A 24,813-nucleotide genomic window follows, 5' to 3' on the forward strand; every position below is an offset into this window, starting at 1 on the left:
AGTGACTGCCCTAACATGTAGCACTGTAGTGACAGTTTAATCTGCTGTTCTTTATCTATAATTTGTACAGTGCATGTTTTTGCTCGAAGGTAAACAGAATTTTAACAGAAGCTAAGAATCCTTAACAGGATGCAACAGCTGCATTGCTCTTCACACGTTATTTATTTCTCAACATCCTATAAAATAATCAGGTAGAGCCACTCTTACTATTTTCTACACCAAAATGGAGCTGCCATCGGGAGGCAGTGGCATGTTTTTGTGGAAAAAGTAACACCGATAGCTCTATCTTCTATTACTGAGATCCTGTTAGGTTGGTCACAGTCATCCTAAGCCTCAGTGACCCAACTGTTAACTGAGGACATGTCTAGATTTAATTTCTCAGAAGCCATGATAACCCAACATTGTTTGATGACTTATACATGATATTTCTGGAAGTTTCCAAACAGTAGATTGGCACACAGATTCAAACATAGCTGTGAAACATAGTTGAAAAACATATATTATAGGGAAGACAGAAAGGAAAAAAAAAACATGAAGCACAATGACAATAAAGCAGTGGTGCACAGAACAGGGGTTCTTAACCAGGCGGGGGAGTGGGGGCATTGGGTGGCCCATGATTCTCTGACATTGTGTGGAAAGTTCTATATGCATATGCTTATATGTATTTTTCTCAAAAACTTCATTTTTAAGGTCTTCAAGAAGGTCTGAAACCTTACCTTTTCTCCCAAACTCAAAATGAAGATAACAAATTCAGCTATGAGCCTATTTTGAGACTAGCTCTATTAACCTCTTTCCTTCATTTTCCTGTCTCTCCCCCTGCCTCAATAGAATCTTTTGATCAAAACAGCCCTTGGTAGAAAATATTGGGAGCAACTTTAAAATGCCTGCTTTTTATCTTCTTGTTTTTAACCCTTCTATATTCTAGAATCCTTTATATAGTTTTAGGTATGGTTTCCTTTGATTTCTCTCTGAATTCTCACGAGCAGGCTAAACCACCTTTTTTTGTACCATGAAAGTATTTTATGTATTGCTTGCTTTTAAGTTTGCATTACTTGGTTCACTGAAAAGCTTGGCTGAAAACTAAATAGAATTCATTCAAATGTGTGTCTCTCAGAAGTACTTAGTCTGTCCTGTGTTCTTTGATTTGCTCTGCTTCAACTTGTGCAGATTTTCTATGCATGATTACCATTCTCCAGTCACCAAACTCCTGATTTAATATGCTAAAGTGATTTAGGATTTGGGATTATATTGTAATTTTATGTTGCCAACAGAATTAGTTATCATCTGAAAGATTCTAGCTGTTTCCAGTGCTAATGGAAGGAGAGAGTCTGTCTCAGCTTAGGCAGTTCTGCCTTAACTCTGGCTTGAACTGGTCAGAACCATAAACAGGCAGTGTCAGAACCCTTTAGCCTTGCCAGAACCCTTTAGCCTTGCTTGAGGAGCCTGCCGGGTCACCTTCAAAAAGTTTTTTCATTTGTGTTTGCCTTCTAATGCCCTTCCTAGAAGTCTTCATTCTTACTGCTTTCTTGCTTTTCCCAGAATAATCTGGAAGTTCTAAAGCACCTTGTAATTGACATGTATTGACTTTATATGTATGTTTCAAAATGAGATAGTGTAGCTGTTTTTAATCATAAAAATACTATTTCAGATGTGGAATCTTTGACAACGTTTTGAACAAGATTGCCATTTAAAGGTAAGTTTTGCTTTCTGAGTGTTTATCTCATTTATTTCTCCCTGCAACTTGGCAAATCAGACAGCACCACCACCTTTTACTGCGAGGACACTGAGGCTTCAGAGGCTTGGGGCCCCAGTCGCCTTACCCAGGCATAGCAGAGGTCAAAACCAGAGCTTTGAATCCAGGGCTGGCCCCATCAGTCATCTTTCTTGATTTCTTTTCCCTTCACTTCAGTTAAAAGCAAACCTCAAACAAACTTTCAAATCAGTAGATACTGAGAAATGGGATAGAATAAAATAGACCAAGGTTTTTAACATAATATTTTTTCTTCTCCATAGATCCCCGGGCAGCTTGGTGAAATGCTTCTCCAATAATGTTTATAAATATGTGGAATGGATAGCAAATATTTTAAAATATAATTTAAAAAGTCTTTACGATGTATAAGAAACATCGTGCTTCTCTGTGAATACATTTTAAATCAGGATAAATGGTTGAGTGTAATATCTACTCTAACTCTGAAACAGAGAAAACGTAAATGATATTTCAAGGCACCTGCAAGAACTTTTTAAAAAAATTTTTATTTTTTGAGTTAGAGTCTCACTCCGTCTCCCAGGCTGGAGTGCAGGGGCACGCTCATGGCCACCGCAGTCTTGACCTGCTGGGCTCCAGCGATCCTTCCGCCTCAGCCTTCCAAGGAGCTGGAACTACAGGTGCGTGCTAATTTTTGATTTATTGTAGAGATGAGGTCTCGCCAAGTTGCCCAGGCGGTTCTCAAACCCGCAGGCTCAGGCAATCCACTCACCTCAACCTCCCAAAGCGCAGGATTACAGGCTGAGCCACGGAGCCCGGCCACCAGCAAGAACTTTAAAGGGATATGAAAATATTGAATTTCTGTTGGAGACAAAGTCACAGCTATTACTTATCCTAATCACCATGACTTGTTGCCTATGATCACAATAAAAGAAAATGTTACATTTCATTTAAAGAATATTAAAAATAGAGATGTAATTTTTTTCCTTACTCATATTCATGGACACCTGAAATCTGGATCGCAGGAATAAGAATTTGCTCAAGACTCTCCAGCCATGTCTCTGGAGAGTCACATCATCTTCTTTGTTTTCTTTTTAAGAGTCGGGAAGAGCTACACTCACCTTCTAGGGTTTCACACTGTACCAGGTTGATGTAGTCCTGCTGGGTCAGGAGGCTGGCTTTGCATCCCCGTGCCAGGCCCTCCAGGTAGCCATGGTCCACGTTGAAGTACAGCTCCGCACCCTCAAGCATGGGGGAAGAGATCACAGACAATTTAGGCTGAAACAGCTCTGTAGTCCTGGCCAGCCACTGAAGACTTGCAGTAGGCTTACAGGGAAAAGTCTGAGCAGTTATCAGGTGCCACAAGCAGTTGATCAGCTGATAGGCAGGGTTTTTGTGACTAGTTTGCTCCAGTTTTAGGGGCTTTCAACACAGCATGCTCAGCCTTGTTTTTACAACAGTGAATCAGCCAGATGTCCCAACTAAACCCAAGGAGCAAATCACCATTGGGAAAAAGAGATATGAGAGTCAGGGGAGGATCCAGGCTCAACTCTAAATTTTCCTTAGAATGGCCCCTTCCCGGCTTTGCTACAGGGAGGCTTCCAACACCTGAATGTTTTGTATACATTTATGCCCCGGCCTGAGCTTTCAATTATAAGTTACACTTGTCCTAAATTCCTTGAGGACTACCAATATGAGCAAAGAGAGGGTCTTTTTTAAAAAAACAACAACAAAAATGGTACTTATATAAATAAATCAAATGTGATCAGACAGTTTGAAGAAACATGAGAAGCTACACCGTGTTTGTAAAACAAATCATTAGAAACATCCTAAAATTAAGGCTGGGTAAGGTGGCACATGCCTGTAATTCCAGCGTTCTGGGAGGCCAGGATCTCTTGAGGTCAGGAGTTTCAGACCAGCCTGGGCAACATAGTAGGATCCTGTCTACAAAAAGTTTAAAAAATTAGTGTGGTGGTTCATGCCTGTAATGTCAGCTACCCGGGAGGCTGAGGCAGGAGGATTGCTTGAACCTAGGAATTCGACGCTGCAGTGAGCTATGATCACTCCACTGCAATCCAGCCTGGGTGACAGAGTGAAACCTTGTCTCTAAAAAAAATAAATAAATAAGAAAAATATTTTAAAAAGAGAAATATCCTAACATTGCCAAAAGCTAGTAGCTGATTCCTATTCAGTCTAGGAGCATAATTCAGAAAACAATCCTGGAAGCAAACACACAATGCTAGGATACTAGAATAATAAGCCACCACTTATGCAAAATTTGACTGTTTATGAGGCACTCTTCATTTTCTTTTTCCTATTTGAATCTCATGATTACTCTGAGATGGATGTGGATCTGAACAGACAGTATTATTCAAATCACAGATAAGGCACCAGCCCTCAGAAACTATGAAGCAACTCAAAATGCACAGCTGGCAATACAGTTAGTATTTAATGAAGCTGAGACATAATCGCTGGCTCTCATGGTTCAAAAATGAGTGTTTGCTCTCCTATAGACTGCACTTAGCTCAAACTGTATCAAATATTCTGAATACTATTTGCATATATAATGTTTCATGTATATTGTGTCAAATCCTTAATTGGAGTTAAAGTGCCAGAAATTCTCCGGTCTCTGTTTTGGTATTTCCAGACTGTTTGGGAGAAGCTAGATAAAATTAAATCACTGTAAGCCAGGTGCAGTGGCAAATGTCTGTAATCCCAGCATTTGGGGAGGCGGAGGTGAGAGGATTGCCTGAGCCCGGGAGTTCAAGACCTGCCTGGGCAACTTAGTGAGAAATTGTCTCTACAAAAAAAAAAAAATTAGCCAAGCGTGATGGCATGTGTCTGTGGTTCCAGCTACTTGGAAGACTGAGGTGGAAGGATCACCTGAATCCTGCAGGTTGAGGATGGGGTGGTGGCCATGAGTGTGCCACTGTATTCCAACCTGGGCGACAGAGTGAGACTCCTACTCAAAAAAAAAAAAAAAAATTGAATCACTGTAAATTCTGTTATAATAGTTGAAAATCACAGAGAATCAAACTTAGCTTTGTGCCCAAACTTTGAAAGTATTCAATAAATAGTAGAGGCTCTTATTATTACATTATAATTCTCTACTCTTTCCCCTGCAAGCCCACCATCGTTAAACACCCTAAGTATGTTTTATGCTGAATAATATAAACTTATTCATCACTTTTGTAGGCCTAATGATGGTTGCATATCAGCAATTTTCTTTGTTCAAACTAATACCAGCTTACAATTAATAAATTATAAAAACAAGCCTATTATTTTTAAAAATTCTTTTACTATGTTTTACTATTATTTATGCAGTGAGGTTATTTTGTCTATTGTGTCTATAAGGTACATATTCCATATAATGATGTGCTATAATGTACCCCTTCTAAACTCCGGATTTAGTGACATTATGATAGCAGCTTACAGCCGACAATGATTGGAGTATTTACACCATGAAAACAGGCAAATGCTTCAAACTAAAGCTTGATTGATTGTTTGATTGATTGTTCAGTCTTAAGAAAGTGATGGAGAAAATGTTAATGAAGCAAATTAAACTTAAAAGTGTATAATGTCTATAGCCATTACATTGTGAATTGTAAAAACTTTAAAGAAATATCCTCTTGGTATTTACAAACTATCATCTGATTCAGCAAAGAAGTCCCCCATATTATCAAGAACAAGTGAGGTTCTAACATATGTCCTTATTGTTTCACTTTTGTACTATTCACTGATGTAAATTAAAATGTCAGCTAACATTCATGTTGGAAGTTCACATATTTGTCAATTGCAAGTATAGGTTGACTATAGATAGAAGAACTGAACAAAAAAAATCAATAAAAGCATTCTGTGAAAATCAGTTGACTATATGAAATTTACAAGAAAGAGTATTTTTGTATTGTTATTTATAAATTAGGTGATACACATCCTATGTATCAGTGAAATGTATAATAAACATGCACACTCTTTTTAAAAAAATTTTTTGGAGAGCCACCTTTTTAACATGCACACCATAAGATCTTCACAGTCTTGCCTAGAACTGATCCCGCAGGTCAACATGCTCAAAAAACAATGGAATTTTATTGTGTGTGTGCAAAACAACTTTCCAGTTTGTCATATTTTACATTTATATGTAGAGGCAAATTCCAGTGTTTCTGTAAAATGATAGACACCCACATTCTCTGCTATCATGAAACTGATGAGTGAGGCAGGTAAAATGTATCTCCTTCCCTTCACATCATCCTTCCAGTCTGGCAGAAACAAAATGGTTCATTCCTGTTAAAGGTATGTGTCAAAAATAGGATGCAGCTTATGAGATGAGAGGGAACCCAATACAGTAACAAGACCCACAGCTTCTTTATAAACGGGTCCTTATGGTGAAAACAGAATAAAAACCGTCACGTTAGAGTTTAAGCTATCGATGACGTTCAAGAGAGTGGGCTTTGGAGTGGACAGGCATGGGTTTGAGTTACTTCCTCTCTCTGAAAGCCAGTGTTTTCATGTATAAAATTGGAGTAATAACACTCATCTCATAGGTTGATGTAATGTGAGCATGCCTGTTAAGTACTTAATAAGAGAAAGTACTGTACTATTTTTGCAGTTTTAGTTATCCATGATCAACCACAGTCTGAAAATATTAAACGAAAAATTCCAGAAATAAACAATTCATAAGTTTTCAATTACATGCCATTCTGAGAAGCATGATGAAATCTCTCACTGTCCCCCACATCCTGCCTTGGACACAAATCCTCCCTTTGACCAATTTCTTCGCACTGTAAAAGCTCCCTGCCTGTTAGTCACTTCATAACAATCTCAGTTACCAGCTCAGTTATCAGGTAGCACAGTCCTTCTGTTCAAGTAAGCCTTATTTTATTTAATAATGCCCCCAAATGCAAGAGTACTGTGCCTAATTTATAAGCGTTATCATAGGTATGTATGTATGCATGTACATACAGGAAAAAACATCGCATATGTAGGGTTTGGTACCATCCACAGTTTCAGGAATCCACTGGGTGTCTAGGTATCGTCTACAGATTGGGAAGGACTAGTGTACTTCAAAACACTGTCATCCCAACCACTTAGCATTAGATTGAGTTCCCTAAAGTCATTTTTCTATCTTTCAAGAGCTTAGTAGTATACCTTGTACGGGGCAGAGATTCAATACACATTTTGTGAATTAAGTACCATCAGACTTTTTAAAAATGACTTAAGCTGGGCATGGTGACTCACACCTGTAATCCCAGCACTTAGGGAGGTGGAGGCGAGAGGACTGACTGAACTCAGGGGTTCAAGACCAGCCTGGGAAACATGACGAAGCCTCTTCTCCACAATAAATTAAAAATCAGCCAGGCTTGGTGGTGCATGCCTATGGTTCCAGTTACTTGGAAGACTGAGGTGGAAGGATGGTCTGAGTCCCGCATGCCACTGCACTCCAGCCTGCACTCAGAGTGAGACTCCGACTCAAAGAAAAAAAAGACTTAAAACTGCTTTTACAGAATCATCAATTCCATGTCTCTCTGGAAGTGTATATGATTAGTGAGGTTATTTTGTGGTTTTGTAGCATAATATATAATTGTGGATGAGTGTATATCTGTGTAGGATATGTAGGGTTTATTGTGGCTTTCTGCCAATTTTCAGAGCTCCCAAGAGTCATTATTTCCACAGCATTAGAGGATCAACATATCCGAGGAACAGAGATATTCCATGGAGAGGTACAGTGCCTGTTATTCTGAGCACAAAAAGTTTCTTTTTAGATGTAGTAGGTTCTTTGAAGCACAGTGAGAAAGCAAAGGAGATGAAGGCTGCTTCCTGTGCACAGTGGATGTCTTTGATACAGCTAAATCAGGTCAGGGCCTTGCTAAACTCTGAGGTGGCTGTCAAGGTGGATGGCCACATTACCCTCAAACATCTTCTGGAAGTGTCTTTAGAGGCAGGATGCACTTTGGAGCAGACCTAGGATGACATTCTTTTAATTTTAATTTTAATTTTTTTCCCAGGTCTCCCCAAGAAGACCAGGATGCCATTCTTAATGACAAAGTCAAAGACAAAGCCAAAGCCTTTTCCCAGAGCTATCAGTGCTTTTCTTTTAATACTTTTAAACTTTTTATTATGGAAAATTTCAAACATACACAAAAAGAAACACTACTATAAGTAACCCACATGTATTCTTTACACCCTGCAATAATTATCTACTCCTGGCCAATATCTAAGAGATAAAGGCCCTTTTATAATATAATCACAATTGGATTAAAATAATAATTGAAGTTATTCCTTAATATCATCAAAACCCTTCAATGTTCAAATTTTCTCAATTGTCCATAATTTTTATTTATTTTTGTTTACAGTTGGCTTATTTGAATAGAAGACACTACAATCGGTTTGTATGTCTCTTAATTAACTTATAGGTATGCCTTCCCTCCCCAAAGCCCTGCTTTTTAAGAAACTGGGTCGTATATCCTACAGAATTCTCCACAGTTTGGAACTTGCTGATGGCATCCTGAGGTGTCATTTAACTTGTTACTTTGTCCCTTATAATTCTTGTAAATTGTTAGTTAGATGTGGAGGCTAGATCATGCTTACATTAGATTATTTTGTAAGAACACTCACAGCAGTACTGGGTACTTCCATCAGGATGCGTGTAACATTTGGTTCTCTTTTCTTTTTTAAACAAAGCAGCCATTTATGATCGCCCACTGGATCTACTATTTCGTTAGGAGTAACAAAATGATTATGTCTTAGTTTATCACTTCTTTATTAGTTAGCTGAAATACTTCTACAAAAAGAAACTTCTCAGCATCAGCCATTGGTTACATTAGTGTAAGTTTTGCATAGAAAAGGCAGGATAAAGGCTTAACTTGTTCCATTAACTTCCAATTTTCAGACAATGAATTGGTTCCCTGGTATCTTCCAAAAGGGGCCAATAAAGGTTTTAAAAAATAAAAATATCATTAACTTGTGTGTTTAAACATAGTTAACATGTTCTTTTGATATGCTTCTGGTAGTCTTTGGTAGACTCCTTGCTTTCTGTAATGACAGGATGTTCCTTTCCAAGCTCTTTTTGCACAGTGTTTTTTGCCCAGACCTGAAATCAGCTTTTTCTTGGAGAGCTCTGGTTTAACATCAGTTTCCACCCCCCCGAGCTTTATTAAGGTACAATTGACAAATAAAATTTGAGTATATTTACCATGTAGAATGTGAATTTTTGATAAATGTATACATTGTGAAATGATTACCACAAACCAGCTAATGAGCTTATCCATCACCACCCAGTTATCTTTTGTGTGTGTGCGGAGAACATTTAAGATCTATTCTCTTAACAAATGTCAAGTATGCCCTACAGTATTGTTAAGTATTCTGTATAGTCACCATGCTATACATTAGATTCCCCGAAGTTAATAATTTTTTTTTTGAGTCAGTGTTTCCCTATGTCTCCCAGGCTGGAATGCAGTGACATACTCATGGCTACTGCAGCCTTGACCTGTTGGGCTCAGGTAATCCTTCTGCCTCAGTCTGTCAAGTAGCTGGAACCACAGTCCCGCACAACCATACCTGGCTTATTTTTTGATTTATTGTAGAGACAAGGTCTTCCTAAGTTGCCCAAACTGGTCTCAAACTCCTGGGCTCAGGCAATTCTCTTGCCTCCACCTCCCAAAGTGCTGGGGTTACAGGCGTAATTCACTGTGCCCGGCTAATCATTTTATAATTGAACGTTTGTACCCTTTCACCGACATCTCCCCACTTCCACCTTTCCCTAGCCCTTGGCCGTCAGCATTCTAATTCTACTCTGTTTTTCTGAGTTTGACTTTTTCTCCATATAAGTGAGATAATAAAGTATTTGCCTTCCTAATCCCACTTCTGGATACATATCTAAAGGAAATCAAATCAGTATCTTAAAGAGATATTTGCATTTCCATGTTCATTGCAGCATTATTCATAATAGCCAAGACATAGAATCAACCTAAGTGTCCGTCAACAGAGGAATGGATAAAGCAATTGCACAACAACGTGTGTGTGTGTGTGTGTGTGTGTGTGTGTGTGTGTGTGTGTGTGTGTAGAGAGAGAGAGATAGAGGGAGAGAATTTTATTTATTTATATATAATGAAGTATTATTCAGTCATCATATAGAAGGAAATCCTGCAATTTGCAACCACATGGATGAACTTTGAGAAGATTGCAGTTCTTAATGCATGTTCAAAGTAAGTCCCTACAGATTGTGGTTAGTGCAACCAGTGTTGCAATGGCCCCACACTCTTCTCTGGAATCTGACGTGAGTGACAGGTGGCAGATTTCTAAGAGCAGGTGTCTCAGCAGGAGATAATGCTTTTGTAGATGGGTATTTGGTTACCTTTCCTTAACTTTCCCCCACTACTGAAGTTTTTATAACTAGAACACATCAAAACAAAACAAACCTTCCATATCTGTTCCAGAAAAACATTACTCTGGAAAAACTGAATTTTAAAGCCACACGAACTTAACTCTTGCATATGTTCTTCAAGAATCTCAGCTTGAGAACAGTGTACAGTATACACAGAGTACAGTGAGTCAGACCAGAAAGCATGTGACTATCACTTCCAGAACACCGTAGGCAAACCAAGATTGTGCCCTTGATGCTGATGCACAGCAGATAACATGCCACCCAGCCAGAGCAACTCCTGATTTAATTTGCTTCTTGAGAAACGGAGAAGAACTTAGGAACCGTCACCAGAACCACTGACTTTCTGGAATATTTCAGCCAGAAGGATCCCTTATGTTTGAGGTTATAAGTGGGACCACTCATACTTTGTTGATTTTGGATAATTTGAAGTTTTAAGAGTATTTCAATATTTTCTTCTTCCTAAAGAAAAAACTAAAGCAACTTCACTTGTTAGCAGGCTGTTACATCTGTCCTGTTAGTATTTGCCCCAGTGGTTCACCTTTTGTACTTTGTTTGCTTTTATATATTAATTAAGGCTGGACCTGATTTAGTACATATCTTTTTTTCATAATATCTCATTGTTTTTCATCGACACTATTTAATTTCTTATTAAAAATTGTTCTATGGCAAGAATTTTTAAATCTGATTAGAAAAGTAGAACAATCAATCGTCATGCATGAATATTTATATAAAATATTTGTATAGGTATAACTACAAAGCAAAGGTAAAAATTTTGAAATCATGAAATGTCTGTTTATTCCCAATGCTTAAGGGCATTTAGTACTTTAATTCAAATTTTATATATTTTATATTCCGATTGCAGTGAAATGCAATTACCTAAGAAAGATGAAAATCTTTCTCTATGTGTTATTGTCCTTATTTTCTTTTCTGTTCACCAGAGCACTGCATTTTTTTTACAAAAATTCAAACATTACAGGGATATATGAGATGAGTCCCCCTGCTACCACATCGGGTGAACATTAAAAGAGATTGAAGTACCGAAATAGTTTCTTCTTAGGGTGGCAGAATTAATTTATCAAAGGGTCATTTTGGTTTTGAACCACAAGAGGTCACCATAATATTATAGCAAGTGTCTTTTGGTTCATACAATCTATATATTTTTAATTTGAAAAATGTCATACCAAAGTTTAAACAACTGTCTCTTATTTATGTTAAGAGATGCTTTAAACATCTCACTGAACACAAAGAGTTCTGCTATTCCCTGTCTCTTAGTTCCCAAACCATTTATGGTCTTTATCACAAATGCCAAGCACTTCTTCCCTTCTTCCTAAGCAAGTGACTTTTCACCTGTTATTGCACACAGCTTTTACTTCCCATATATTCACAGAAACTTGTTTTAATTTTAATTCATTTTCACCTTGAAGAAATTATATTTTTGGGGTCCATGTGCATTTTAAAGCATGTATTTTACATTATTATAACGCTAGAAAAATGTCACAGAAGAAAGATTTATAATCAGAAAAGATTTTATACTAACAAACCTGCAATCTTAGTGTACACAGGAACCTGAGAGGTAATTTGATGTGATGGCACACCAACTGCAAAAATAGGGAGGAACTCATGACATTTTGAGGCTGATCTTTAAATTTTCAATACCTCCAAGCGTTAGAAATATCTGCTTCCTAGCAAGGCAACCCATAGTACCATGGAATGCAAATCTACTGGTTATACTTCTACAATTTTTTAAAGAGTGTTTAGTTGGCCAAGTTTTCTTAAAAACTATTATGAAATGACTTCTAAAATATTTGAAATGACTTCTATTTTCTGGAGAAGAAATTTCTTGATGTAAGATTGCGACAAAAGCCACATGGAATAGAATTATAGAACATATTGTGAAATCGTTTCTAAAATGATTTAGAAACTATTTGTGGTTTTATATAAATACAAGTTTATCATTCCATTGACCTTAGAGCTACATTCTGAAATCATATTCTGGGGTGGGAAAAAAAAACCTGTACTTCTATATTTATACCACTAGGTGGCAGGCTACCAAATAACACACAATATGGGACCTCAGTTATGGGTGCAGAGTAGTTAATAGCGTCAGTTAAAAGAGTGGTGGATTGCAAAGACACCAAACAGGAGGTTAAAATATTTGGGTGAATGGGATTTAGTTGGAGAAAATGAGGCCATCACTTTCCCACTACATTATACTTCTAAAGCAATAAGACCAGTTATAACGACTCTTGAACCCTCGTACGTAATTTGTTTTGATGATCTCATGTCTTACGTGGTGAGTAGAAAATGAGAAAGCTTACTTAAAAGTACTGAGACCGATTACACAATTCATTTCAACATCAGAATGTATCCATGTAGAAGGACTTTCTGGGTACTATGCAAAAGGCAGAAGCAATAAAAGGAAAAATGGAAAGATTTCTATGTATGTATTTAAAATATCTATGTGTTCAAAAATTATCATAAGCAAAACTGAAAGGCAAAACTGACAACATTTTTTTTATCCCTGTACACTGAACCATCTACTAAGAAGAAAATGTGACTTTGAGCAGGCCGGAATATGTCAAAGAATTAATGTCTTTAATTTATAAAGAATAAATTAATAAAGAAAAGAAAAATTGGCAAAGGGGAATTATTCTTTTGGGGGAGAGAAAGCAGTGACTCAAAAGAAAAACGGAAAGAAGAGAGACAATTCACAAACAGAAATACAAATGGTCAAAAAATGTGAGGAACAAAATCTAGCCTTTCTAATAATCAAAGAAATGTAAATTCGAACTACCAGTTTTATTGAATTCTTCATAAAAATTTTAAAAATTGATATTATAGGTTGAGTTCTCTAGGAAGCAAAAGTTTTTAGTTTATTTTTTAAAATTTTAGTGTGCAGGTCTTTTCTTAGGGAGGGCCTGTGGGATTAACACTTGTGGAAAGGAGTGGCAGGAAATAAGATTGGGCAGAGGGAGAATTTGAGCTCTGATGTAGATGCAAAGAAGGCCACAACCCACCCCACAGGGAGCTCTGGATCTGGGATGGCCTTCTGAGTTGTCCCAGATGGCTGACAAAGGAGTCTGACCTTTATACCTTCCATCTGTCCATCATTGGATGTGCACTGCCCTGAAAGGAGGCATGACCTTGGGCGAGGCAATGTTAGCTAAGGAATCCCCAAAGAGGGATCAGCCAGTGGTTTACAGACAGTGAGGCAGTAGGAGCAGCCTCTCTGGGTGCATGTGAAAAGAAAGAGCAATGTCTGTAGAGAATGTAAAAACAATAATGAACTGTTTACATAGTGGATCTGCTTTTTAGTACCACCATATCCTTCCAATTCTAAGCAATGTTAGTGATAAAATAATCTCCTTCCAAATCTTTTATTGGTCTAAGGTCAAAATAATTGGAGTTACGATGGATTTTAATAATAAAATGTAAACTTAGATTTTGCACACTTTTATTACTCATCTGTGATACTGTGGTATATTAACATACATAAATGTATATCATATGTGTGTGTGTGTGTGTGTGTGTGTGTATACACACACACATATGTTTGCCTGTGTCCCCAGTTCCTGACATAGAGCTCCCAAAACTTTACAGATAAGGGTGCTAGGAAAACTTTTGTTTTATTATTTAGTCTTTGACCGTGTTCCTGACACAGAGCTCTTAAATCTCTTTCTGAGACACTTTCTGAGTGTTAGGAACACTATTCTGAGTGTTAGGAACACTATTTTGTTCTAACGAGGCAACTCTTGGGGCTTCCGGATAGCCTCAGAATGGAGGTGGGTTGGAGGATGCTGTTGCCAGGGGCACCAACCTTGTGATTAGAGGGGTGGAACTTTCAGTTCCAACTAGCTTGCAGGATGGGAGCTGGTCCCCAAAAGACCAAGGCTGGATTGGAGAGTTAGGACTTTCAACCCCACCCCCACAACTTCAGAGGAAGGAAGAGGTGCTGAAGGTTGAGTTGATAGCCAATGGCTAATAATTTAATCAATCAATCATGCCTACATAACGAAACCAGCATAAAACCCCACTTCCGGGTTACAGAACACATGGCGGTGCCTGGTGGGTGGTTTGTCTGGAGAGGGTATGGGAACTCTGTGTCCTTTCCCATACACCCAGGCTTGTGTACCTCTTCATCTTACTGTTCATTTGTGTCTTTGTTTTTTTTTTAATCAAAGTCTCACTCTGTTGCCCAAGCTGGAGAGCAGAAGTAAGGTCACAGCTCACTACAACCTTAACCTCCTGGGCTCAGGTTATCCTTCACCTCAGCCACCATGCCTGGCCATTTAAAAAAATTTTTTGTACAGACAAGGTCTCATTTGGTTGCCCAGGCTGGTCTTGAACTCCTCGCCTCAGGCAATCCTTTCACCTTGGCCTCCCAAACTGCTGAGATTACAAGCGTGTGCCCCTGTGCCCAGCTTATTTGTGTCCTTTGTAATATCCTTTATAATGAGTCAGTACTATGAATGTTTTCATGAGCTCTGTGAGCAGTCTTAGCAAATTAATCAAACCCAAGGAAGAGATCATAGAAATTTTGATTTGTAGCTAGTTGTTCAGAAGCACAGGTCCCAATCTGGGCTTTGTGACCGGCATCTGAGACTCATGACTGAAGTGGGGACAGTCTTCCTGGACTGTGTCCTTAACCTGTGGTATTTGATCCTATCTCCAGGAAGATAGTGTCAGAATTGAACTGAATTATAGAACACTCAGTTCTGTTGGAGAATGTCTTGATGTGTGGGGAGAAATACAGACTTTTTTAATTTTTATTTTTTGAGTTGGAGTCTCACTCTATCACCCAGGCTGGAGTGCAGTGGCACACTCATGGCTACTGCAGCCTCAACCTGCTGGGCTCAGGTGATCCTTCCATCTCAGTCTTCCAGGTAACTGGAACCACAGGCACGTGCCAACACACATGAGTAATTTTTTGGTTTATTGTAGAGACTAGGTCTCACCAAGTTGCCCAGGCTGGTCTTGAATCCCTGGACTCAGGCAATCCTCTCGCCTCTGCCTCTCAAAGTACTGGAATTATAGGTGTGAGTCACTGCACCCAACCAGACACATTTTGATGACCAGAAATAAAGTGTTCAGTGTGAGAGCAGGAAAAACAGTTTGGTTTCTCCTATCACTAACATTATCCTTTAAACAGCATTATATCTTGGGCAATTTCTTCAGGTCCCCTCTCTCTTTTCTGTTTTCTCAATAAATCTTACTTTCTCAACAACAAAAAAAAAGCATTATATCTTATATGCAAATGAATTTGGAGAACTCCTATTTTAAAACAGTGGACCCTTGACCTGGAATAAATCCATAGCATGCTTTGGCTTGAGTAAGAACTCAGTCTATCACTGTTTTCTTGAATCCACTTTTAAAATACAGGAATAGGTAACACAGGAACAGGAGACGTGAATGTCCCTGAAACTATTCAAGTAATTTTCAACAGTATAAACTTTGGAAGTTTCACTAAATACAGGTGACCCCAGACTTAACAATGAACTGACTTAGTGATTTTCGACTTTTTGATGGTGCAGTTTCAGTAGAAACTGTACTTCAGATTTGGAATGTTGATCTTTTCCTAGGCTAGCGATATGCAGTATGATACTCTCTTGGGATGCTGGGCAGTGACAGCTCCCAGTCAGCTAGGCAATCACGAAGATAAACAAGCCACACTCTATAGAGTACCACATGACCAGTGTTTTTTGGATATTGTGTTTTGTGTTTTCAAATCCCATTGTGTCTAAATGCCCATCTGTGTACAATAGTCAATACTTTGTTATAAAATAGGCTTTGTGTTAGATGATTTTGCCCAACTGTAGGCTAGTATAAGTGTTCTGAGCACATTTAAAGTAGGCTAGTTGATGTTTTGTAGATTAGGTGTATTAAATATATTTGACTCATGATATTTTCAATATATTATGGGTTTATTGGGTTGTAACCTCATTGTAAGTTGAGGAGCATTTGTATAATAGAAATTTATGTTGAATTTTTTGGTAAAGGTATCTTGTGAAAATTTTTGACCAGGGAAATATTTCCAAGCCACTAGAATTTATCTCAAAGAAATAGTATAGGCAAAATTTCTGGAGTTTATTGCAAAATGAAATTTTTATCAATCTCTTTCAACTTAACCATTCTTGAAGGGGTTGGTAGTGGTCCATCCCAGTGTCATCCCAGTGATTGCCTGATTAAATTATAGAATATCTACATGATGGAGTACTGGTCAATCATTTAAAAAAATCCTTTAGATAAATAAATCTTATCATAGGAAAATAAAGATAGTGATAGGTACGTAGAAAAAAATGCTACACTGAACAATATACACCATGAACTATCAGTAAATAGCAATCTATAGATATGAAAAAGAATGACATTCACATATGTTCTTATAAATGAAAGTTATTTTTTAATGACTGGCGTTCCTTTTATGGTTTCAAAGTTTTGCACTAGGAATGTGCACAGAAAGAAACAAAATCAAAGTAAACATAACAAAAGGGTTGGTTAACACAGTGCCTCTGGAGTAATAAGCACTCTTTTTTCTACCAAACCCTTTCAAATGCTGCCAGACAAAATATCTCTCCTTTCTTTCTCTTTTTTTTTCATTTTCCTATTACCCCTGGAGGCAAAGCCTTTGGGGCCTATGAATTTACTGCTTAAGTGGCCAATTTTTCCACTTACAAGTAATAGCAGTGAACATGGTTATGAATCTTTTAATTTAAATTTTAATGACTTTTACATTTGAATGTCTAAGAACCTTGTTTTCAAACTGTGGTTTATAGACCATATATTTGCATTGGGTCCTCATTAAAAACAGTTTCTGCTTTTTTCTGGGCTCAATAAACCTGAAATTTGGGGAATGGTGTTTTAAAATTTGCATTTTTAGCTAAATTCCTGGGTTATTTTGTATCCATTAAAGTTTGAGAACCACTGATAATGTCTGGGATCAAGGGTGAGAAGAACAAACATACACATATCGAACTATTGAGAACCTTTAAACTTTGGATTTTATTTATTTGACTCCTTATCTGAGCTATTTTCCTGGCAGATGATTATATATTAAAAGGCACAAGCACATAGGGATAAATCAATGATGCAATTTTTAACAACCTGGGAGCTTTTTACCATTTCATTAAAGCACTCAGCATGTATTTGGAAATTGAAGTAAATAAACCAAGAAACAATGACTTAAAAAACAAAACAAACAAAATAGCATTTCAGAAATAATGCACATAATGGAAGAGTAACATATGGATTTAAACATTCTCTAGTATCTTGAAAGCCAAATGACACCTGGCAAATTTGGACACCACAGGAATTGATAATAGGGTGAAGATAGTTAGGTCTTGAAAGCTTCCACAGTTGACTTCAGCTTACACTGTCTTTTCTTGTGCAGTAGGGCTGTGTCATACATTCTGAAACTAATATTTGATAGGAAACAATGACCTCTAATTTCAAGCCACAGCAGGAATTTCTTCAAAATGTTGCAGAGAGAAAATCGGTCACAGACGGACAGGAGAGAAAAGTATTGTTAAGAGTGCAATGGATGGTATTCTAGGAAAAGAAAACTATTTCCCTGGAGAGACAGGACTGTGTGGGAATTATAGATACATGACAAGTATCTTGTATAGGTTATGGGAATGTATAGAAACCACCAAGTTTCTTTGCCTGTTAACTCTTTAAAGTCTTGTTTGTCTTAAATATTGCAGTAGGGAAATTCAGTTCTTATTTCAATAAATAGCTAAGAAATATTTATTTCTTTACATTAGAAATTATTTTAGAAATGTTTATGAAAACAATGCAAAAATTCTTCAAATTAAAGTGAAGAGTCTTTGTTAAAATCACCATTTGAAAATAGTCTAGCTAGATATTCAAATGTTGCTTTCTAGCAGTCATTGCATCGAACAGCTGCTATCTACAGCAGCCATGAGAAGTGTGTCTTGCAAACATTCTACCATGGAGAGAACAGTTGGTTGGGTGTCCCAGCCCCTGAGCTTTGAAATCCATTCTTGATTTGTCTTTGTTCCTCTATCATCTTGCAACTGCGCATTTTCTTTGCTAGTTATCTTAGACCTTTAGAAAGTTTATAAAATGGTGGCCAGGCACAGTGGCTCACACCTGTAATTCCAGCACTTTGGGAGGTGGATATGAGAGGATGCTTGAGCCCAGGAGTTCAAGACCAGCCTGGGGAACTTGGCAGCAAGACGTCATCTCTACAATAAATAAATTCTTTAAAAAATTAGCCAAGTATGGTGGTGCACGCCTGTGGTTCCAGCTACTTGGAAGACTGAGACAGAAGGATCACCTGAGCCCAGTAGGTTGAGGCTGCACTGCCTGTGAGTGTGCCTGCCATTGCACTCTAGCCTGGGTGACAGAGTGAGACTCTAATTTTAGAAAAAGTTCATAAAATGGAGGGAAAGTTTCTAAATAAATGAAATGGAAGTAAATATAAAAGACTTTTGATGGCAAAGTCAAAAACTTGACAGAGGCATAAATATAAACTTATTTAAAAATATGTAGCCGGGCTTGGTGGCTCAACCTGTAATCCCACGCCTTTGGGAGCTGAGGTGAGTGGATTGCCTGAGCCTGTGGGTTCGAGACCCGCCTGGGCAGTGAGACCTCATCTCTACAATAAATCAAAAAATTAGCCGGGCGTGGTAGCGCATGCCTGTAATTCTGGCTACTTGAAAGGCTGAGGCGGAAGGATCGCCGGAGCCCAGCAGGTTGAGGCTGTGGTGGCCGGGAGCGGCCACTGCACTCCAGTCTGGGCGACAGAGTAAGACTCCAACTCAAAAAAGAAAAAAAAATATGTAAATGAAGAAGATACACACATAAATTCTTATTGATTCAGTTTGATAATAGTTTTAATGTCATATAGGCTGTAGACGAAGTCAATACAAATTTATAGAGATCTCCCTTTGTTTTCAACATTTGACTGGACACAAAGGTTTGAGTTCTCAAAAGGCTTACTATCTAGAATAGAATTCTATGAATAGAATTGATTGCATGAAAGAAAAAGTCATAGAAGCCCAGGCTTGGAAGAGATTCGAAAGTTCAAGTCTAATCACCCTTGTGTTTCAATATCCTTTTCCTCTGCAAGACCAAGTACTTCTAAGAATCTTCTTGAAATGTTCCAGCAGTAGAAAATCTGCAACTTCCTAAGCATAGTGTCCACCTCTAGAACCACCTTTGACTTGGAAAATTCCTCCTTATAGTGAAATTTCACTCTTCAGGCCTAGTTCCATCCCTGTGAAAACCTCCAAGATGGCACCTCTAAATCCCTGCATCCTGGTATTCACACCCTTGGCTGCAGCTTCCTTCCTGAGACCCTCAGCCAGATCCATTCTCTTAAATCCTTGATCTTCAGGAAATATGAGAAAATAAATACTTTTTTTTGAGTTGGAATCTCACTCTGTTGCCCAGACTGGAGTACAGTGGTACACTCACAGCCACTGCAGCCTCTACCTGCTGGGCTCAGGCAATCCTGCCTCGACCTTCCAAGTAGCTGGAACTACAGGCACACACCACCACCGCGCCCAGCTAATTTTTTGATTTATTGTAGAGATGAGGCCTCACCAAGTTGCCCGGGCTGGTCTTGAACCCCTGGACTCAGGCAATCCTCTCACCTCAGCCTCCCAAAGTGCTGGGATTGTAGTCTTGAGCCACCACACCCAGCAAAATGCTTGTTGTTTTAAAGCTGCTAAACTTGGGAGAGATTTATTATGCCGCAACAGGTAACTAAGAAAACCTCTTAAAGCCATTCATTTATGTGAGCTAGTATATATTGAATATTTATAATATTCCAGTTGCTGTTCTAAGTGCTTCACATAAACTGTTAATCACTACAACCTTATGACCATTGTGTGATTATTATTTCAGCTTCATAGATAAGAAAACTAGGGGGACAGAGAGATTTAAGCAATTTCCCTAAGGTCATAGAGCTGATAAGTGGTGTTGCCAGAACTTGAACTTGGGAAATCTACTTTCAGAGTTAAGTTGTGAGGCGATTGCCTTCAAAGCTGCAGGCATCTCGAGGCATGGCTGGGATTGAGAATCTGTTCCCTTTCAACTCTAAATGGATCAAAGACCTAAATGTAAAACCTCAAACAATAAGAAACTTAGAAAATGCAGGAGACACTCTTAAGGAAATTGAAACTGGCAACTAATTTCTGGTCAAAACCTCAAGTGCCCATGCCATAAGAGATTGACAAATGGGACCTCATCAAACTGAAAAGCTTCTGCAAAGCAAAAGAAACCATCATGAGAGCAGGGAGACAGCCCACAGAATGGGGAAAAATATTTACCAACTGTGTATCTGACAAAGATCTAACATCTAGGGTCTAGGAATTCAAACGAGTCAAAAAGAAAAAAACAATCAGCCCTATTAAAATGTGGGCAAAAGATATGAATAGATACTTCTCAAAAGAAGACATACAAGTAGCCAACAAATACATAAAAAAAAGCCGAGCCTCAATAATCATCAAATAAATGCAAATTAAAACCACATTGAGATACCACCTAACTCCAGTCAGGATGGCTATCATCAATAACTCAAAAAACAACAGATGCTGGAGAGGATACGGGGAAAAGGGAACGCTTCCACACTGTTAGTGGGAGTGTAAAGTAGAAAAACCTCTGTGGAAAACAGTGTGGCGATTCCTAAAAGATCTAAAAATCGACCTTCCATACAAAGCAATCCCCCTTCTGGGAATATACCTGGAGGAACTCAAATCACTCTATGAAAAAGATAACTGCGAATGCATGTTTATTGCAGCACTAGTCACAATAGCAAAAACATGGAATCAACCATGCTGCCCATCGAAAGTGGACTGGATTTTTAAAATGTGGTACATATACATGATGAAATATTACCCAGCCATAAAGAAGGACAAAATTATGAACTTCGTAGCAACTTGGATGGATTTAGAGTCTATAATACTCAGTGATCTATCACAGAAACAAAAAACTGAGTACCACATTGGCAGTAGTGGGAAACTGTCAGGGGAGTGGGGAGGCACATTTCATCAATTAGGGTACCTAATCTCAAACCAGGTGAAGTGGAGACCAAAGTGAGGCCTAAACTTTACCTGTACAATGACCGTTTGTATACCTAACCCTAATTGTACCCATTTAAAAAATACCAATTAAAAAAAAAATCTGTTCCCAACTTCACTCCTATAGTTGTTGGCAAGCCTCAGTTCTTTGCCATCTGTCAGCTGGAGGTCCTTTTTCCTCGCCATAGGAACTTATTTCATTAGTGATTTTAAAAATGAGATTACACTATATAGGACTTTCTTTTTTTCACCCAGCAACATATTGTGAATATTTTTCCATGAAACTGAACATATTTCTAACCATCATTTTTTTTAACTTTGGATGCAAATTGCCAACTTGAAAAGGCAGAAATCCTTTAGGCAAATTTGCTAAAATACAGTGATATACTCTCTCATTTTATCTTTGTAAATTTGTGCACAAAAACAAGGAAACTTCATTCACCACCATGGTTAGCTATTTCTTTGAATCACTAAAAGTAAAATTTGGCGGGGTGCGGTTGTTCACGCTTGTTGCTCCAGTAGTTTGGGAGGTTAAGGAGAGAGAATTGCCTGAGAGCAGGGGTTTGAGACAGCCTGGGCAAATTGGCAAGACCTCATCTCCACAGTAAATTTAAAAACTTAGCTGAGCATGGTGGTGCATGCCTATAGTTCCAGATACTTGGAAGGCTGAGGTGGAAGGATTGCCTGAGCCCAGCAGGTTGAGGCTGCAGTAGCCATGAGCGTGCCACTGCACTCTAGCCTGGGCAACAGAGTGTGACTCTGACTCAAAAAAAAAAAGAGTTAAGATTTGTGTTTTTGCTTAACAGCAGAGATTTTGCCTACAATTTATTACTACGTGTGAATATTATCTTCTTTTTCATTTCAATAATTTTGTCTCCAGGCACAGAATTTATATTATCAACACTTCTAGTTGGTGCTTTTCAAAAGAGAAGCAATCAGAGGCCCTATTAATGTTCGCATTTTTAAAGGCCTTTACAATCAGTGACTATCATAGCCAATTTTCAAGGAATATGTTTCAGGCTTAGGAGAAGACTCGTGACAAAGCTTTCTTTGTTGTGTGGTCAGCTGTGGCCAGGACAGGAGGGATTTTGACAACAAGAAGACAACTTGAAATTGAAATTCTTGAAATCTACCATTTTTATAACTTGAAGTTCTACAAATGCTAAATATGCCTTCTTTGGCGCTAAAGTAACTATATGCAAGTTACATGAATTATTAGCTAGTGCAATAACAGAAAAATATTTTCAGTAATTGAAAAACAGTTACTGACATCTGAATTATTACAGTCTTATTTTTGTAAGGTGTTAGGATAGTGAAAAATAGCTTGGTAAGGGAGACAGGAAACTTCTACCATCTCTGAATTTCACACACAATTTTACTTGGAGGATCAATATTATTTGTTTATAGCAAGAAAACTCTGAGAGTAGCTTTGCACTGTTGGCTCCACACATCATGGTGTATGTGAAATTGGCTTAAAAGGGCCCCATGCCAGTTGTCATTACAAACACAAATCCTACACCTTGGGAAGAAGGAAGCTGATAAGAGGAACACCTTCAAACTGATGCTTGAGGCGGGAGATCACTTTAGAGAAAATTAATCCCAGTAGGGGGGCTCTAAGGAAAACAAAACTTGAAAAACAACAAAATTCCAGGTCTTTTCGAAGAAACTAATTCTACATGATGCAAATTCTTCATTTTACCTGTTAAAAATGTATTTTAGTTATATCGTTTAATTTTAATATATAGGAGGTTATAGTATTGTAGGGCATCTCAGTATATCACTCCTAAGGATACCTATAATTATTTGTTTTGCTCTCTTTATTTTACTGGAGTATACTTATTACTGACACAGGAATAGAATATAAAATGCTTATATGTTTTTTCATATTTCCTATCATTATTGTTCATGTAAGAGAGAAATGAGTTTCCCCTAAATGTTAGTCTAAGTCTTTAATGAGTTTTTGAATTGGTGTAATGGCTTAAATCCTTTTAGTGGAATACTCTTTAGGGATTGGATTATATCTTGGGAAGTATATATTTCATAAATCACATTACTTAATTTAATCAATTTATTAAATATAAGCCAGAGAGTTATTCTAGGAAGTGTCCATGGGTTCAGAATCGCTATTACCCAAAACACATTATAGGATTTAACTCTGAGCACTTCTAACTTTGCTTTTTAAAAACTGTGCATACAATGGAATCTGGCACTGAGTGATTGAAGCAATGTATTACACATTCTAACAATTGTCTAGTAAGAATGTGTGACTTCTGGGCAATGAATGGCAGTTAAGATAAGATTTTTTTGTTTAGAAGCTGGAGGTCCAGTCTAATTACTCTTTATAAAACATCACATCACAGAACCAAGTGCTAAACACTATTTCTATTTATGTAGTTGATTTAAGTGTTACAGATTTAAGCACTAACCACACTGATATAAGAATAAAAGTTCATTTAAAATTGACCATAAGTCTAGAGTTCACTAACATTTTTATTGCTTTAATTAGCTTACAGTATACAATTTAAATAACTATAAATTGCTCATTAATGTGGAATAGCATGTGATCCCAAACAATGTTTAAGCAGCCTTCCTTATTATTGAAGCAAGTATAAAGAGAAATGCAGGAGACTTCATGATTATACTACACATTACTTTATGAATTATTCTTTCTCAGAAGTTTGTGAGATTAAAAGGATATACTTACGATCATTTTAACATTTGGTGAAAGTCCTTGAAAATAAAAGTTTCAAATGTATAGGTAGTTAAATTTTGTCTCCAGGCACAGAATTAATATTATCAGCAACACTTCCAGTTGGTGCTTTTCAAGAGAAGCAATCAGTGGTTCTATTAACGTTTGCATTTTTTAAAGGTTTTAAAATCCGTGACTATCTTAGCCAATTTTCAATGAACAGGGTTCAGACCTAGGGGGAGATAACATGACAAAGTTTTCTTTGCTGTGTGACCAGCTTTGGCCAGGAGAGAAGAGGTTTCTGCAGCCTATTATGAAGCATTTTGCAACAGGGAGTAGCCAGATACACAGAGGGACTGCCAGTTTTGAGGAAGTATCTGATACCTTTACTGCTACCCAGATTTAGGATTTATAGTAGATGCTTCCTATTTGCTAGGTGACACTTACTCAAACAACTCTTACACCCAGGCTTTCTGAGGAACTGATAGTTGTTTTTTGAGTACTTTAACATTGACTTCTGTTCCTCTTTCTTCTCTCTTCCATTCTTTTTCTGTTTAGCCTATTCTGCAAATTAGTTCAAGAGCTTGAGACATGGAAGCACGAGTTTTTCATCTGCTTAAAACACAACTTCTCTCTTTGTTTCCTAGTAGTTGGAGAATTCTGAGCGTTATTCACCAAGATATCTTTGGGGGGGGGCGGTAATTACACTCCCTTTGCAGAATGGACTCTCTCAGCTATACCCAAGTCATATTTCAAATTTTTCTTCAAAATATAATTCTGGAAAAATCCATGGCTAACTTACTCATCACAGATGCTCCCTGCTAAACCAAACTGCTAATTAATGACATTACAAAGAAAATAGCACAAACTGAAGGAGCACTGGACCAGAAACTGGGATACGTGGCCTCCAGCTTTATTCTGGCTCTACATCTTCGTAGGCATGTGATTTTGACTTGCTTGACTAGGTTTCACTTCTTACATTACATATTTATAT

General features: G+C 37.8%; 1 protein-coding gene across 1 annotated transcript in view; it reads right to left on the reverse strand.

The window, feature by feature from the left end:
* The window catches only part of ATP6V0D2 (ATPase H+ transporting V0 subunit d2), a 49,997-nt gene extending 46,901 nt beyond the window's left edge, over nt 1-3,096 (reverse strand). Inside the window, exon 1 of the mRNA XM_008065212.1 lies at nt 2,827-3,096. Within this exon, the coding sequence (XP_008063403.1) occupies nt 2,827-2,956 (130 nt within the window). The 5' untranslated portion in view covers nt 2,957-3,096. The remainder of the gene's footprint in view (nt 1-2,826) is intronic.
* Nucleotides 3,097-24,813: the final 21,717 nt, after the last annotated feature.

This window comes from Carlito syrichta, unplaced genomic scaffold (assembly GCF_000164805.1).
Source record: "Carlito syrichta isolate Samal-C Ts95f unplaced genomic scaffold, Tarsius_syrichta-2.0.1 Scaffold308192, whole genome shotgun sequence".
Classification (NCBI taxonomy): Eukaryota; Metazoa; Chordata; class Mammalia; order Primates; family Tarsiidae; genus Carlito; species Carlito syrichta.